The 17,074-nt window shown below is 48.0% G+C and overlaps 1 protein-coding gene across 4 annotated transcripts in view; it reads left to right on the top strand.

The window, feature by feature from the left end:
- Nucleotides 1-17,074, top strand: part of LOC145348423 (pre-B-cell leukemia transcription factor 1-like) — a 337,479-nt gene that overhangs the window by 224,154 nt on the left and 96,251 nt on the right. For all 4 annotated transcript variants that reach the window (XM_080196641.1, XM_080196640.1, XM_080196637.1 and 1 more), the window contains exons 3-4: nt 4,674-4,933; nt 16,769-16,959. In XM_080196641.1, the coding sequence (XP_080052767.1) occupies nt 4,674-4,933; nt 16,769-16,959 (451 nt within the window). The remainder of the gene's footprint in view (nt 1-4,673; nt 4,934-16,768; nt 16,960-17,074) is intronic.

Raw genomic sequence — 17,074 nt, 5'->3', positions numbered from 1 at the left:
CAATCTACGCTATGGTTTCCACAGGGACCACAGTCCATGGTTTATTCCATTTAAGCTTCAATTAGCCCTAGGATTGACTGGAATAACAGAAGTCCTTGGATTTATACAATGCCTAGTTACATCTCTAAGTGCATCAGGGCAGCATTCTGGCACAGTCGTTAGCACTGCTGCCTCCCAGCCTTAGGAACCCGGGTTCGATTCCGGTCTTGGGTCACTGTCTGTGTGGAGTTTGAACATTCTCCCCGTGCCTGCGTGGGTTTCCTCCAGGTGCTCCAGTTTCCTCCAAAGATTTGCAGGTTAGGTGGATTGGCCGTGCTGAATTGCGCCTTCCATGTCTAAAATGTGTAGGTTAGATGGATTGGCCAAGGTGAGTTGCCCCTTAGTGTCTGAAGATGTGTATATTAAGGGGATTAGACATGCTAAATTGTCTCTTAGTGTCCAGAGATGTGTAGGTTAGGTGGTTTAGCCATATTAAATGCGCCGGTTTATGAGCGTAGGTGGGTAGGAAGGGCCTGGATGGGATGGTCTTCTTGAGAGTTGGTGCAGATTTGATGGGCTGAATGGCCTCTTTCTGCACTGTAGGGATTCTATGGATCAGCTTGGTCTAATTGCTCCAATGTGCTTTATAGGGAAACACAGTGATTGCTCGGTACTAGCAACAGTGTAACAGCTCAGATCATCTGGTCTCTGGACCGGATGTCTCCAACTCGGGTTCTGGAGAAGCCGGGATTGGAAGCCCTCTGGAGCTCCGGCTCCATCTTACCCTGCCTCAAAGAATCCTCAGAGAGTTTCACAACCATTGTCATCCTCCTCCGAACTGTGGTTACTTCTTTGCAATGTCAGAAACACAACAGCCAGTTCACGCCCAGCAAGATCCCACAAATAGTAATGGCCCACGAACCTGTTTTTCCCATGATGGCAGGCTGAGGGATAAATGACGGTCAAGAAGGCATGGGGTGTAACACAGAGATACAGGTATATAAGCTGTACCCTGAGCTCCAAATCTTCTCTGCTCTTCTTCAAATCAGTGCACTGGGAATTTGTACATCCACCCAAGCAGGCAGACAGGTTTGATACCTCATCCTAGAAACAGCATGTCCAACAATACTTGGATCCAATCTTCACGTCTCTGGAGTGGGCCTTGAACCTACAATTTTCAGATTCAGAGATCAAAGCATGATCACTGAGCCAAGCCAACCTCAACACCTGTGGGTGATGCTACCTTGGGATAGGGGGGGAGTGTGGAAATGATCATAGCAGGTTCTGATTTCTGAGTATGAACTGCCCAGCAGAAATTTCAGGTCAGTTAGCGTAACAATATTCACAGAGTCATGAGTTTTACAGCACAAGAAGAGTCCCTTTTTCCCATTGTGTCTGTGCCAGCCATTAAGCACCTATCTATTTTAATCCCATTTCCCAGCACTTGGTCCATAGCCTTGTCTGCTGTGGCGTTTCAAATGCTCATCTAGATACCTCTTAAATGTTTGGGAGGGTTTCTGCCTCTACCACCCTTTCAGGCAGCGAGTTCCAGATTCCCACCAGCCTCTGGGTGAAAAAGTCTTTCCTCAAATCCCCCCTAAATCTGCTGCCCCTGACCTTAAATCTAGTCCCCAAGGAGGAACATTTCTTCTATGTCTCTCATAACTTTGTGCACCTCGATCAGGCCCCTCAGCCTTCTCTACTCAAGGAAAACCACCCCAGACCAACCAGCCTCTCTTCATAACTGAAACACTCCAGCCCAGGCAACATCGTAGAATCCTAGAATCCCTACAGTGCAGAAGGATGCCATTCGGCCCATCAAGCCTGCACTAAACACAATCCCACCCAGACCCTATTCCCATAACCCCTCATATTTACCCCACTAATCCCCTGACACTTGGGTTAATTTAGCATGGCCAATCAACCTAATCCGCACATCTTTGGGAGGAAACTGGAGCACCCAGAGGCAACCCATGCAGACATGGGGAGAACATGCAAACTTCACACAGACAGCAACCCGAGGCCAGAATGGGCTCCAGTTCCTTGGCGCTGTGAGGCAGCAGTGCTAATGACTGTGCCACTGTGCTGCCCACATCCTGGGTGAATCTTCTCTGCACCTGTTCTAGTTTAGTTCAAGCATCGGAGCTGGTGCAAAAAGCGGCTGTGACTCTTGTGCAGGGGGTTGAATTACTGAGAAAGATTAGAGAACTTCTACCGTTCAGGAGCAGACAGCCTGAGAGGCCAATAATGCAGTCAATACCCAGAACACAGACTCAGATCAGATATTGAGTGGAGAGGTCCAGGCTCATCTGCAACTGGGGTCAGTCAGCACATAGTAATGCATAGAATAGTGGAGTGCACAGAAATCGATGGCCAGAGTGTCCACAGGAAGTGTCCAGGCTGAGCCCAGTGAACAGGTTAGCTCACCTCATCTGTGACAAGGGGACAGATGTCATGAATTACCCTATTTCAGAATGAAAAAGCTGTAAAAATTTCCAGCTGTCCATCTTTCTCAGAGTTTGGCAACAGGGATTACCAATACCTGCTGCAAATGGATAACAATTTGCCAAACAGGTTTACTGACAGAGGACACTAGTATGTATCTATAACAAATTGATTTGATTTATTATTGTCACATGTCATAGTTTGAGTTCATCCATTGGTAGGACAGAATGGCTTTTCTCCTCAGCGCCTCTGAATTATATGACACGCTATAACCATTGACTCTGTCTATGCTTCCCACTTGGCAAAGAAATCAGCATAATCAAGGATCCCATGCATCCCGGATATGCTCTCTTCTGAGAAAGTATGAGGTCACGTACCAACCAACTCAAGAACAGCTTCTTCCCTGCTGGCATCAGACTTTTGAATGGACCTACACTATATTAAGTTGATCTTTCTCTATGCCCTAGCTGTGGCTGTAACCCTACATTGTAACCCTACTCTCTCCTTCCCCCACTATGTACTCTATGAATATGATTTGCCTGTATTGTGCACAGGAAACAATACTTTTCACTGTATACCAATGCATGTGACAATAATAAATCAAATCAAATCATTATAGATACATACTAGTGTCCTCTGTTGGTAAACCTGTTTGGCAAATTGTTATCTATTTGCAGCATGTATTGGTAATCTCTGTTGCCAAACTCTGAGAAAGATGGACAGCTGGAAGTTTTTACAGCTTTTTCCTTCTGGAATAGGGTAATTGATGACATCTGTTCCCTTGTTGCAGATGAGGTGAGCTAACCTGTTCACTGGGCTCAGCCTAGACATTGCTTCCTGTGGACACTCTGGCCATCGATTTCTGTGCACTCCACTGTCTTATGTATTACTATGTGCTGACTGACCCCAGTTGCAAATCAGCCTGGACCTCTCCATTCAATATCTGATCTGACTCTGTTCTGGGTATTGACTGCATTATCGGCCTCTCAGGCTGTCTGCTTCTGAATTGTAGAAGTTCTCTAATCTTTCTCAGTAATTCAACCCCCTGCACGAGAGTCACAACTGCTTTTTGCACCAGCTCCAACATTTGAACAAAGATGCAGTGTGTGAGATGGGACATGACCTCCTGAAACTGCCCCCCACCCCAAGCCATCAGCCCTGCCAGTGCGGAGACAAGATAGCAGAAGGTCTGTCACAGAGATACAGGTGTATAAGTTGTCCCCAGAGCTCCGACACTCACTCCTTGTGAGTGCATGTTAACGTTGGGAGCTGAGGCTTGTGAAACGACAAACCAAATGAGTTTCATGTCTAATTAAAAAACATCCCCCACTCTTCCCCTGCAATGTCACTCTGGGCCATGATAGTTGGAAAAGTAGCATTGTCCATTTGTCCTCTCTGGAATGGGCAGACAAACAAAATAGACAAAGGTAGAATGGAGGAGTGAGAGAGACTGGATTGCCTTGCAGAGAGCCAGCATTGGACTTTAATGGGCCAAATAGTCCCTATTTGTTCAGTAATGACGCTTGTGTATTGCTGAGAAAAGAGACATGCTGTTGAAACTTCACACTATGCACTCATCAGGGCGGATGCAAAAATGCTAAATTTCAAAGGGAGCAACTATTTGTACTGCACAGGAAAAACATACTGATTGGATGGCAAGCCCACTCTGACCCAGATGTTGGCATGGAGAATGCACCAGGAAGTGATTGTCCCCCATGCTTTTGTTCAACTCAAAAAAGGTGCAATGTCAGGACATGTTCCTTTTGGTGGCAGAGGACAGGTTCCTCTGTATGAATCTGTGCAGTTTATAACAAGAGGAAGTGAGCCACGTTGCAAGCCTGGCTGGCGATCTGAAATTGATCGTTGGTGTAATTCTTAGCACGCTTGCAATTGTTCAGCAAGGGCTGTCCATTGGTTTGCTGCCCTTTGCAAACAGCCAAAAGCGTGCGCTGTTTGATATAATCTGTGCCAGTCATTGTCATCACACTGACATTGAAAGTTATATACCACATTACTCGTTAGTGTGAGAGGCTGAGTATCCTTCTGGTTTGACAGCAGCATTTTATTAGTGCAGTAACATTTGTGTGTTGCTACTGTGTAGTAGCAACATTCCTCACCTGTTGCTCCAAGTTTTCTTTGCCTAATCCTTCATGGTGATCTGAGATAATCTCAGGTTTAGTTCCTGTTCTGTACCAGTCTACTCCGAAGCCTGGTCTTCATGTTGTAACCGGCCTCCTCTTCTCTTACAGTGTTGAGTATTCGAGGTGCCCAGGAAGAGGAGCCTCCGGACCCCCAGCTCGTGCGACTGGACAACATGCTGCTGGCCGAGGGTGTGGCGGGGCCGGAGAAAGGTGGGGGCTCCGCCTCAGCGGCAGCAGCGGCGGCGGCGGCAGCGGCTGCCGTGTCCGGGGGATCAACGACCGACAACTCGGCCGAGCACTCCGACTACAGAGCCAAGCTCACCCAGATCCGGCAGATCTACCACACCGAGCTGGAGAAATATGAGCAGGTAAATCAGACTGGGACCACTCTGTCCCTCCCAACCTCTCTCCTCCCCCCTCTCCCAACCACACCCCTCCCTCCTCCCTCCCCTCTCTACCTCCCTTCTCCCTCCCCTCCCCACTTCCCACCACCTTCCTCCTTCCTCCTCCCTCCCCCCACTCCCCACCTCCCTCCCCTCCATTTCTCTCCCTCCCCCCATCTCCCTTCCCCCTACCTCTCTTTCCCCTCTCCCCACCTCTCTTTCCCCTCTCCCCTTCTCCCCACCGCCCTTCTCCCCACCGCCCTTCTCCCCTTCCCCACCTCCCTTCTCCCCTTCCCCACCTCCCTTCTCCCCTTCCCCACCTCCCTTCTCCCCTTCCCCACCTCCCTTCTCCCCTTCCCCACCTCCCTTCTCCCCTTCCCCACCTCCCTTCTCCCCTTCCCCACCTCCCTTCTCCCCTTCCCCACCTCCCTTCTCCCCTTTCCCACCTCCCTTCTCCCCTTTCCCACCTCCCTTAACCCCCTTCCCATCTCCCTTAACCTCTTCCCACCTGTCCTCCCTTCGTACCTCCCCTCCCCCACCTCCCTTCTCTCCTCACCCCTCTTCCCCCAGTGTAGAGCTCGATTTAATCCCCTGCTGCCAAGGGAGGTGGATTCCCGAGTGCGATCATAGAAGGTGTGTCAAGGAGTCATCCAATCCCAGTTGGAGCAGTGCTGGCTGAGGGAGGGGTAACGTGGTAAATAGCCTGCGTTCCTGTTGCTGTTCGCCCCTCCCTTATCTGTGCACAGACACTCGATGAAGGAAGCACTGAACCCTCTCACGAAGACCCCTCCTCCCTCTGCATTCTCCCATCCTCCCTCTGCATTCTCCCATCCTCCCTGCCCACAGTCACCCACCAGTCTCAACTTGCGTTCACTGAAAAAATGACCGATCATCAACACATGTGATGGCCTTCTGCATTGGCCTCAGCTTTTTGCGCCACCCTCATCGTAGCAGCCTTTGATGCGAAGTCCTCATTTTGCTCCCCCATTGCCACTGTCCCCTCTGTACATTGTGCTAAGTTGTCCCTGTGCCAGTGGTAGAAATGTTAACACATTTACTCACTGAACTTGCAACATGTCTGACATGGGAGAGATGAACATTCCCCCCACCCCCCCAAGATCTCACAGGAATAATTAAAGCAACTAACCCTGACCTTCAGGATTGCCTGGGGCCTTTAGGAAGGATATGCTGTATAACACGAAAGAGTATAGAATCCCTACAGTACAGAAGGAGGCCATTCAGCCCGTCAAGGCTGCACCGACAACAATCCAACCCGATTCTGGTAATTCCACATATTTACCCTGCTCATCCCCCTGAAACTAGGGTCAATTTAGCATGGCCAATCAACCTAACCTAGACATCTTTGGATTGTGGAAGGAAACTGGAGCACCGGAGGAAACCCATGCTGACATGGGGAGAATGTGCAAACTCCACACAGACAGCGACCCAAACCAGGAATTGAACCCAGGTCCCTGGCGCTGTAAGGCAGCAGTGCTAACCACTGTGCCACCGTGCCGCCCATATGGAATGTTGGAATATGAAACTCACCAGAGTTGGATATAAAGGGAATCTCTCTTACTGCTGGACTATTACTGAGATATTTTCAGTCACCTCCCAGTGCCAGTTGGCGGTGAAAAAGGAACCTGCACAGAAGCCTGACTTAGTTCTGTGCTAACTGAATAATCATTATCTGTTGTCCAAAGATGATGAGGCAAAGTGCTTTCCTTTGATCCATCCTGATACCTGGTTAACTGTGTTTGTTTTTAGCTCCGCATTGTCTTCTGTTTTTCTCACCCATCTTTCAGACAGTGAGCTTTGCAGTTTTTTTGTGCGCTTGTTGTGTCGCCTGTGGCAGGAATCCACCGCAGTCAATCTCCAGCTCTGCTTTAGCCTTCTATTTATATTGAGTAGCCTTCTTCCTGCCCATACGCACAATATTCCCATCACCATAGGGGCGCGTGCACAGACCTACCTGAAGAAAACCTCTTGTCAGTGAACCCATTGAAAGTGTCATCTTGCCTGAATTCTTTTCTACATTTCTTTAGATATTTTCACCTCAGTTTTGCACAGACACTGCTGGATATCTAGACTGTCAACAATCTGTAGTCACTCAGAGTTTAAAGCATTGCCTGTTCTATCTGTGCTTTATCATCTCTTTAATTCTGTCTGTTGATTATTTCATCAGCAATGTCATAGAATCATGGAATTCCTACAGTGCAGAAGGAGGCCATTTGGTCCATTGAGCCTATACTAACCACAATCCCACCCAGGCCCTATCCCTATAACTACATGCATTTATTTACCCTGGCAAGTCCTCCTGACACTAAGGGGCAATTTCGCATGGCCAATCCACCTAACCCGCACATCTTTGGAGTGTAGGAGGAAACCAGAGCTCACCCAGAGGAAACCCACGCAGACACAGGGAGAATGTGCAAACTCCACACAGACAGTGACCCGAGCCAGGAATTGAACCCGGGTCAGCGCCACCATGCTTCCAATGGTGCTCCAGGGTTCATGTTGGATATATTGTCCAATTGCAGTAAATGTATTGGGAATTTCCATTGTGCGCATGTGTGTCTGACCAAGGAGATAGAGGGCGAGAGTCGGGGGGAGTGACTGGTCATTGCCTAATAGACACCGTGAGGCAGGCCAATTTCTACTGGTACCAGTGCCATGGAATTCTCTGGCCTGACTCATTGGTATCTCAATGGTTTTCAATTCTTCTCATTTGGTTGCCAGGTTTGAGTTACAGTCTCGCAGTGCACATCCTGCCACTCATCTTGTACTCAAGCGGCAGGGGACAGTCAATGCACACACACCCCCAGTCAGACTGACTGCACTGCAAGTTACTTGATGTTGGTTTGTAAAGTGACGTTCTGCTCATTTACTCTTTCTTTCAGGTCATATTTTTGTTAGTAAAAGTAAAGTAGCCCTAGTTCCAGATGACCATAGGCTGGTTTCACCACACCTTAGGCCAGGGGCAAGGTTGAGAAGGTGGGGCCTACGTGAATAATCTCAGCCGGTATAGAAACTAAACCTGCGTTGTTGGCGTCACTCTGATCACTAACCAACCGTTCAGCCAACTGAGCTAAACCAACCCTAATATATGGCAATTAAAGCACAGAAAGAGAGCATCCAGATCTGCTAGTCTACCTACACCTTCTGTTTAGCTTCATGTAAATCTCCATCTTCATTCATCTCACCCAGTCAGAGTCATCTCCTATTCCTTCCTCCCTCCTTTTCTTCTCCAGTTTCCCCTTCAGTGCGCTGGTGTGATTTCTCTCAGCCACTCCACAGGACAGTAAATTCCACATTCTGACGACCCACTGAGGCAAAGCTTTTTGCTGGATTTATTCATGATGACCTTTTACTTATGACTCTCTAGCATTGGACCCCCAAGCCCACAATCAAAAACTCACCTTGAAGCATTGCTGTACAGAGAGCTAACAGGGATTCAATGGGCTGAACTGTCTCTTTCAGTGTGTAATGACTCTATGGGTCACTGTCTGACCTTGCATAATCTTGAAGATATATATGAGGTCACTATTTCTGTTTTCTAGGAGGGGAGAGTTCTCTTTCTTGATAGTTAGAATCTTCCACTCTGATATCGCCTTCATCTAATTCATATATTATTTGTTTATTTCTGGTGAAGATGGCAAAGGTTGTCAAATGGATTTCAGAACTATTAATGAGCTCAATTGGTTTTCCTCAACCTTTTATTTTAATGGTGACACTGACTCCTAAACTCTCAACATCAGCGGCTGCCATTAAACTACTGGACTGGAGAAATGCCATGCCAACACATGACAACTTTAGTCTGCCGTGTCACCAAATGTGATTTACAACAACACAAACGGAGTTGGGAACTTCATAATTGCCCACTGCTACACTTGACAAGTGGTTCATTGGCAGTAAAAAAAAACTTCTATACACACCGAGGCTATGACAGGCAAGAAAGAAATGCAAGACGTTCTTTCTTGTGAATTTTGTTTTTCATTTACTCATTCACGGCTGGGCTAGCATCCATCCCTAAGTACCCTTCAGAAGGTAGTGGTGAGCTGCCTTCTAGAACCGCTGCAGTTCAAGTGACGTAGGGGCATCCACAGTGCTGTTAGGGAGGGAGTTCCAGGATTTTCACATAGTGACAGTGAAGGAACAGTGATATATTTCCAAGTCAGGATGGTGAGTGACTTGGAGGGGAGCCTCCAGGTGGTGGTGCTCCCCAATGCATCTGCTGCCCTTGTCCTTGTAGACAGTAGAGATTAAGGAATTGGGACATTACCCTGAAGAACTCCTGCAGAGATGTCCTGGCGCTGAAATGATTGACGTCCAACCACCACAACCATCTTCTTTTATGCCAGGTATGACTCCAATCAGCGGAGAGTTTCCCCCCTATTCTCATTGAATCCAATTTTGCCAGGGTTGCTTGATGTTACACTTCATTAAATTATGTCAAGGACAGTCACTTCCACCTCAACTCTTCTGTGCAGAATGTAAGGCACCCAAGGTCATTTCTGTAGCATCCTAATGATTGAATCATAGAGCCTACAGCCTGTGCTGACGACAATCCCACCCAGGTACTATCCCCGTAATCCCACGTGTCCCCCTAGTGCTAGTCCACTGACACTAACGGTCAATTTAACGTGGCCAATGCATCTAACTCACACATCTTTGGAGTGTGAGAGGAAACCGGAGAACTTGGAGGAAACCCACGGAGACATGGGGAGAATATCCAAACTCCACACAGGCCTGAGGCCGGAATTGAATCGGGTCTCTGGAGCTGTGAGGCAACAGTGCCAACCACTGTGCCACCGTGCTACCCTGTAATGGAGAGTACAATGGCAACTTCGACATAAGTTCTCTGAGACAGCTAATCATTCCAGGCCCTTCTTAGGAGCATAAACTGACCCATTTGACACAGAAATAAATAAGTTGATGGAAAGCTGGTCATAGAAGTAGATTTCAGGGTATACTATTGGTGGGGAGTGTGATGAGGAGATTCGAGAAGGGAATTTCAGAGCCTGGGGTTGAAGCAGCTGAAAGCATGGCTGCCAGTCATGGGCCACAGATAATCAGAGATCCATAAGGAATGAGGAGGTTTCTGAAGGTTTTAGGATGGACCTGGTTACAGAGATAGGCGAAGCATTGGAACACATGAATAGCTTCAGCCACGTGCAAACACAACAGGACGGGATGGCTGGGCATCTAAACTTTCAGTCAATGTGACCGCTGATGTGTGAAGAGAATCAGCTGACAGTTTTTTTGCAGTGAGATGGATTTTATTACTGTTTAAAAGGAAGAGAACTTCCATGACCTCAGGCCAACCCAAGGATCTTTCCAGCCAATGAAATGTTTTTGAAGTGCGGTCGCTGTTGGAATGCAGGAAACCCAGCAGCCCAGTCTGAGCGCAGATCACCTGTTGCCCAGAATGATTCTACTCTTCTTCAGAGCAGTGCTGTGGGATCCTGTACAGCTGAGGAGACAGACAGAGTCTGCATTTAATGCCCTGTCTGACAGTGCGGCAATCATTAATGTCAGCCTAGGTGACGTGCTCAAGCCTCTCGAGTGAGGGCTGAGCCCACAAGCTCCTGAACCAAAATGGAGAGTGCTGCCATTCCAGCCAAGGCTCTTACTGGACACCTGATTTGCATGTCAAATTAAAAACTAAGAACAAACTCATATTTCACAACACCAGAATGATCCAGAGCAACAAAGATTCCTACTGTAGAGTTGGCTGACTATTTTGGTGATCATTATTGTGGAATCATAGGACCATAGAATCCAGACAGTGCAGAAGGAGGCCCATTTGGCCCATTAAGTCTTCACCGACTCTGTGAAAGAACATGTTACCCAGGACTACTGCCCACCCCATTCTTGTAACCCCTGCACATTTATTCCACTAATCCCTCTAACCTACACATCTCGGGTCACTAAGGTGCAATTTAACACAGCCAGTCAACCTAACCCGCACGCCTTTGGATTCTGGGAGGAGGAAACCGGAGCACCTGGAGGAAACCCACGCAGACATGGGCAGAATGTGCAAACTCCATGCAGACAGTCACCGGAATTGCACCCAGGTCCCTGGCGCAGTGAGGCAGTGGTGCTGACCACTCTGCCACCAAATGTGTGCAAAATCTTTATAAGTACCCAGAACCCTAAGATAGGACAAAGACACTGATGCAGTCAACATGGAATGACTTCCTTCAAAAAGCGACTGAGGCTCAGCAACGACCTATATGTATATAATCCCTTTAACATAAAATATCCCAAAACACTTAGAGTCATTGAGACCAGATGGCACATGGAGGACATTCGGCCCATTGATTTCATGCGAGCTCTCTGTAGGGCAATCCAATCAATCCCATTCGCCCCTTTCTATCGCTGCAGGTTATCCAAGGCCTTTTGAAATCCTTGACGTGGTGTCTATGTCCACAACCTTGTGGACATTGAGTTCCAGGTCATTCACGAACACTGCGTAAAAACATTCATCCAGTATGTCTTACCCAAAACCTTAACATAAAGCTGTAAGACTATATATAACATATGTGTGTAGATACCATATATATATGCATATATATATTTACACATAGATATCCAATGCATTAGACCACTGGAAAGTATTTGCATATTGATTTAATCCAGACAGAGACGGAAGAATTCTCTTCAATTTGTAGTTGAAGAGGTTCATTTTAAATTCATAATCCCCATTGTCCTATTTAATGTGTGTAATGATAAAAGTGTAATAGGAATTTTACAGTTTGAAGCAAGACTGCTCCGATCCCAGTGACAACACCCGCGCACAAATAAATGACAGAACGGTGCATTTCAATGAGATTCACCTCAATGTGTCAGGCGGCTGTGCAGGGAGATGAAAAGAGATTTGCCAAGCATTTTCTTTTTGACGAATGCAATTAAAAGGCGAGCAGACTTGCATCTGTATGGTGCCTTATCATGCTGCACAGTAATACCTCAAAGTGCTTCACATTCCTGTGCGTGGCTCTGTAAGGCAGAGGCCTGTCATGTTGTTGACGTGGCAGCCATTTTGTACCCAGCACAATCTCATCAGCAGCTATGAGGCCCACCCGTTTTCGATGGCATTAACTGGGGGAGGAGAATCAGCCATGATGCAGGGAATGATCCCCATTCTTCCTCTGGACTGGCAATAGGGGGAGGAGGTGAAAGGAGGAGCAAGAATATACGGCAAAGCTAAATATTGGACACTGACCTCCGAAAAGTGCCCTGATGTTCATTCAATGATATATCACCCAAGTTATTACACATTAACATGAAGTACAAAGGAATGCAGTGTGGACTGAGGAGGGATAATATCATAGAATCTCTACAGTGCAGAAAGAGGCCATTCGGCCCATCGAGCCTGCACCAACTCTCCAATAAAGCATCTTACCTCTGCCTCTGCCCTATCCCCATACATTTACCATGGCTAACCCATCTAACCTACAAATGTTTAGACACTCAGGTGCAAATTAGCGTAGCCGATCCATCTAACTTGCATTGCTTTGGTCTGTGGGAGGAAACCGGAGTACCCAGAGGAAACCCACACAGACATGGGGAGAATGTGCAAACTCCGCATAGACAGTGACAGAGGCCAGAGTTGAACCTGAGTCCCTGGCACTGTGAGGCAGCAGTGCTAACCACTGTGTCACCATGCCATATACATAGGAAATGGTGCAATTTTAAAGGGGCCACAGGAACAGAGATCCGGGACAGGAATTTTCTAAAGACTTTGACAGCGTGAAATGTAGTTGGTGAACTGAGATAATCAGACACAGACCAAAACGTTAAAGTCGCGATGGAATGAAAAACAAAATTGTTGGCGTGGCCATGGCGGTTTTGACCTCACGCTATCCCGTGCCAGGTACCTATTTACAAACATACAAATTAGGAGCAAGAGTAGGCCACTTGAGCCTGCACTGTCATTCAATAAGATGGCTGATTTGATTGTGGTCCCAACTCCATGTTCCCACCAACACCTGATAATCTTTGACTCCCTTGTTAGTCAAGAATCGATCTACCTCTGCCTTAAAAACACATCCAAAGACTCTGCCTCCACCACTTCCACTGCGCTGCCCCGTTTCCTGCAATGAATTGAACCTACTGAACTCCTGGCGGCCGTGACAGCTCTGCCCTTCTCAGTAGAGGGGAGGGTGGGGGTGGGGGGGGTGGAATTGTCCCACATGGGTGTTGGGCGCACTCCCTCAGCCATACCTGCTGGAGGCAATGGGGCCAATAACAGGTCAAGTTGAGAGGTCACTCACCCTGCAGGTGTCCTGGGAGGAATCTGGTTTGAGTTTCTGCTCACACTGGGTGCGCAATTGCATCTCCCCTATCTCCCTGAGAGAAAGGGGCACCTGGAGAGTGATCAAGGTGCCTTGTTCCCTGTGGTAGCCTCTGCTATGTGTGGTTAGCATTGCTGCCTCACAGTGCCAGGGACCCAGGTTCAATTCCAGCCTTGGGTGACTGTCTGTGTGGAGTCTGCACACTCTCCCCGTGTGTGCGTGGGTTTCCGCCTGGTGCTCTGGGTGCCCCTTTAAGGGGCAGGCACTTGGAGGGTCATGTGATCTGTTTGGCCAATTGAATTGGAGCAGACAAATCCTGGGAGAAGTGTGGGTTTTCCCTGCCAGTTAGGGAGTCGGGGAATCCAGTAACCTTTTCTATCACTCTCTGTCCATAGATACTTACCTTAATAAACCGTTCATTCATTAATCTCCTTGGTGGTCGCCCACCTTTGAAAGATACTGCGTTACCCATCTCACCCAACCACTGATGTACAGAGTCAATGGCCAGAGTGGCAGCTCAGAGTGTATATGGGTTGAATGCTTAGCCTGGCACTCCGTGGTGGAAGCCATCCTCTCGCATGCCTAAGATATGGCAGGGAATGTGGCGTGCAGGGATTCCACACTGTGCATAACCTCTGGCATCTCTGCCACATGTTCCCCGAACCTCTGCTGCAGCTTTGTTATGGCTTTAACAAGAGGCCCATCATAAGTGTGGTGCTCACTGGGGGCCTGGTGGCTCTCCAAGTGTCAGAGTGTCTTGGCTGTCGCAGGCCCGCCCCCCCTCCCCACCCCCAAGCACTGGGACATTTGTGCGCTCGCAGGGATATAGCCCACATTCTAAATTTGATCCCAGTCTGTGAATCTGAGCTGGTGGAGAGGCAAGTGAGGCATCCTCTGGGCCGCTGGAGTTAACCTGCCCGGGGGTGCAGTCTTTGGTCTCCAGTGGTTGAAGCCTGGATGAGGGCACCGATGAAGATGAAAAAAGAAACAAAGAATCCACGAGCATAATTCCTCAGCTGGCGATGGGCACCGCTATACCAGCACCAAGTCAGATGCTTTCTCTGTTTTGCCCCTCCAGCCTGGCATCAGCTATGGATGGGCCACAGCGCTCTCCCAACCATCTGGACAGCTTATTCCTCAGCAGGGGCGAGGGTCTCGACATTCATAGAATCATAGAATCCTACAACGCAGAAAGAGGCCATTCGGCCTATCAAGTCTGCACCGACCACAATCCCACCCAGGCCCTCTCCCCGTAATCCCATTTATTTTACCCTAGCTAGTCCCCCTGACACTAAGGGGCAATTTTAGCACGGCCAATCCACCTAACCCGCACATCTTTGGACTGTGGGAGGAAACCAGAGCACCCGGAGGAAACCCACAGAGGCATGAGTAGAATGTGCACACTCCACACAGACAGTGACTCAAGCCGGGAATCGAACCCCAGGTCCCTGGAGCTGTGAAGTAGCAGTGCTAACCGCTGTGCTACTGTGCTGCCTGTCATAGAATAGAATCATAGAATCCCTACAGTACAGAAGGTGGCCATTCAGCCCATCTAGTCGGTACCGACCACAATCCCACCCAGGTCCTATTCCCGCAACCCTCATTTACCCTGTTAAGCCAATGACACGAGGGTCAATTTAGCATAGCCAATCAAGCTAACCCACACATCTTTGGAGTGTGGGAGGAAACCACTGCACCCGGAGGAAACCCACACAAAGAACAAAGAAAATTACAGCACAGAAACAGGCCCTTCAGCCCTCCAAGCCTGCACCAAACATACTGCCCGGCTGAACTAAAACCCCGACCCTTCCAGGGACCTTATCCCTCTATTCCCATCCTATTCATATATTTGTCAGGGCGCCCCTTAAAAGTCACCATCATATCGACTTCCCCTAGCAGCAAGTTCCAGGCACCCACCACCCTCTGTATAAAATACTTGCCTCGTACATCTCCTTTAAACCTTGTCCCTCGCACCTTAAACCTCTGCCCCCTAGTAATTGACTCTTCCACCCTGGGAAAAAGCTTCTGACTATCCACTCTGTCCATGTCCCTCATAATCTTGTAGACTCCTATCAGGTCGTCCCTCAACCTCTGTCACTCCAGTGGAAACAAACCAACTTTCTCCAACCTCTCCTCATAAATAATGCCCTCCATACCAGGCAACATCCTGGTAAATCTTTCTATATCCTCTCTAAAGCCTCCACATCCTTCTGGTAGTGTGGCGACCAGAATTGAACACTAAATTCCAAGTGCGGCCTAACTAAGGTTCTATAAAGCTGCAACATGATTTGCCAATTTTTAAACTCAATGCCCCAGCTGCAATCATGCTGTATGCCTTCTTGACTACCTTCTCCACCTGCGTTGTCACTTTCAGTGACCTGTATACCTGTACACCCAGATCCCTCTGCCTGTCAATACTCTTAAGGGCTCTGCCATTTACTGTTAATTTCCTATCTGTACTAGACTTCCAAAATGCATTACCTCACATTTGTCTGGATTAAATCCCATCTGCAATCTCTCCACCCAAGTACCCTATCGATCTGTCTCCTCTAATGGTCCTCATCGCTATCTGCAAATCCACCAATCTTTGTGTCATCCACAAACTGACTAATCAAACCAGTTACATTTTCCTCCAAATCATTTATATATATTACAAACAGCAAAGCTCCAAGCACTGATCCCTGAGGACATGGTGACCATGGTGAGAAAGTACAAACTCCGCACAATGACCCGAGGCCAGCATTGAACCTAGGTCCCTGTGTTAATCACTGTGCCACCATGCCATCCACCCACCCACCCACACACACACACATTCACACACATACACTTACACTCACACACACATACACACATTCACACACACATGCACACACACACATTCACATACTTACACTTACACTCACATACACACGCACACACATACAAGCACACACACACACACACACACACACACACACACACATGCTCTCACACAGACAGCCCTGGATCAGTATTACTTCATGTCATCAAGTTAGGTTATAGTCTTAAGTCATGTTCTATTGTTGTTGTGTTTCTATCAATGTGTTATTAGCAATAGTTGCCTGCATTTAACCAACCTCTTTAACTTAATGAAATGTTCCCAGCTGCTTCACAGGAATGTTAACAAACAGATTTTGATCACAAAAGGAGGTATATCATCACATTAGGAGATATTAGGTGGCTGTAAAAGCTTGGAAAAAGTTGCAGGTTTTAAGGGTTATTTTAAAGGACAAGAAGGTACGTGACTTCAGGAGGGGCTAACAGAGCCTGAGGCCTAGACAGCTGGATGCATTGGTACCCAGTCAGGTTTAGGAGCCGGTTTCCATGGCGGCACGCTGTTCAGGTACATTAAACCTCACCAAAGCAGATATAAGCAGTTGATGCAGAGGTTTATGGGGTGTGTTCTCAGAGTCTGACCCTGGATAGCAGCGACAGTCCAGTCCTGCCCCATCCACACTTCCATCAGGGCTGTGTCTCTTGGTTCTCTCACCGCTTTCTCTTGCAGGCCTGCAATGAGTTCACCACGCATGTCATGAACCTACTGCGCGAGCAGAGCCGGACGCGGCCCATCTCCCCGAAGGAAATTGAGAGAATGGTCAACATCATCCACCGCAAGTTTAACTCCATCCAAATGCAACTCAAACAGAGCACGTGCGAGGCAGTCATGATACTCCGTTCACGATTCCTGGATGCACGGTAAAGAGACTCAATGTCTACCCTTTTAATGCAGACAGTGAAAGGGGGAGGGTAGCTAAAAAGGGCTCTCTGCAAAGGAGCATGACATGACCATTATTTTCGCAGTGACTTCATT

Source organism: Carcharhinus amblyrhynchos, chromosome 9 (assembly GCF_965287045.1).
Source record: "Carcharhinus amblyrhynchos chromosome 9, sCarAmb.v2.hapA, whole genome shotgun sequence".
Taxonomy (NCBI): Eukaryota; Metazoa; Chordata; class Chondrichthyes; order Carcharhiniformes; family Carcharhinidae; genus Carcharhinus; species Carcharhinus amblyrhynchos.
Note: the sequence above shows the minus strand (reverse complement) of the source record. Positions and strands in the feature narration are given on the sequence as shown.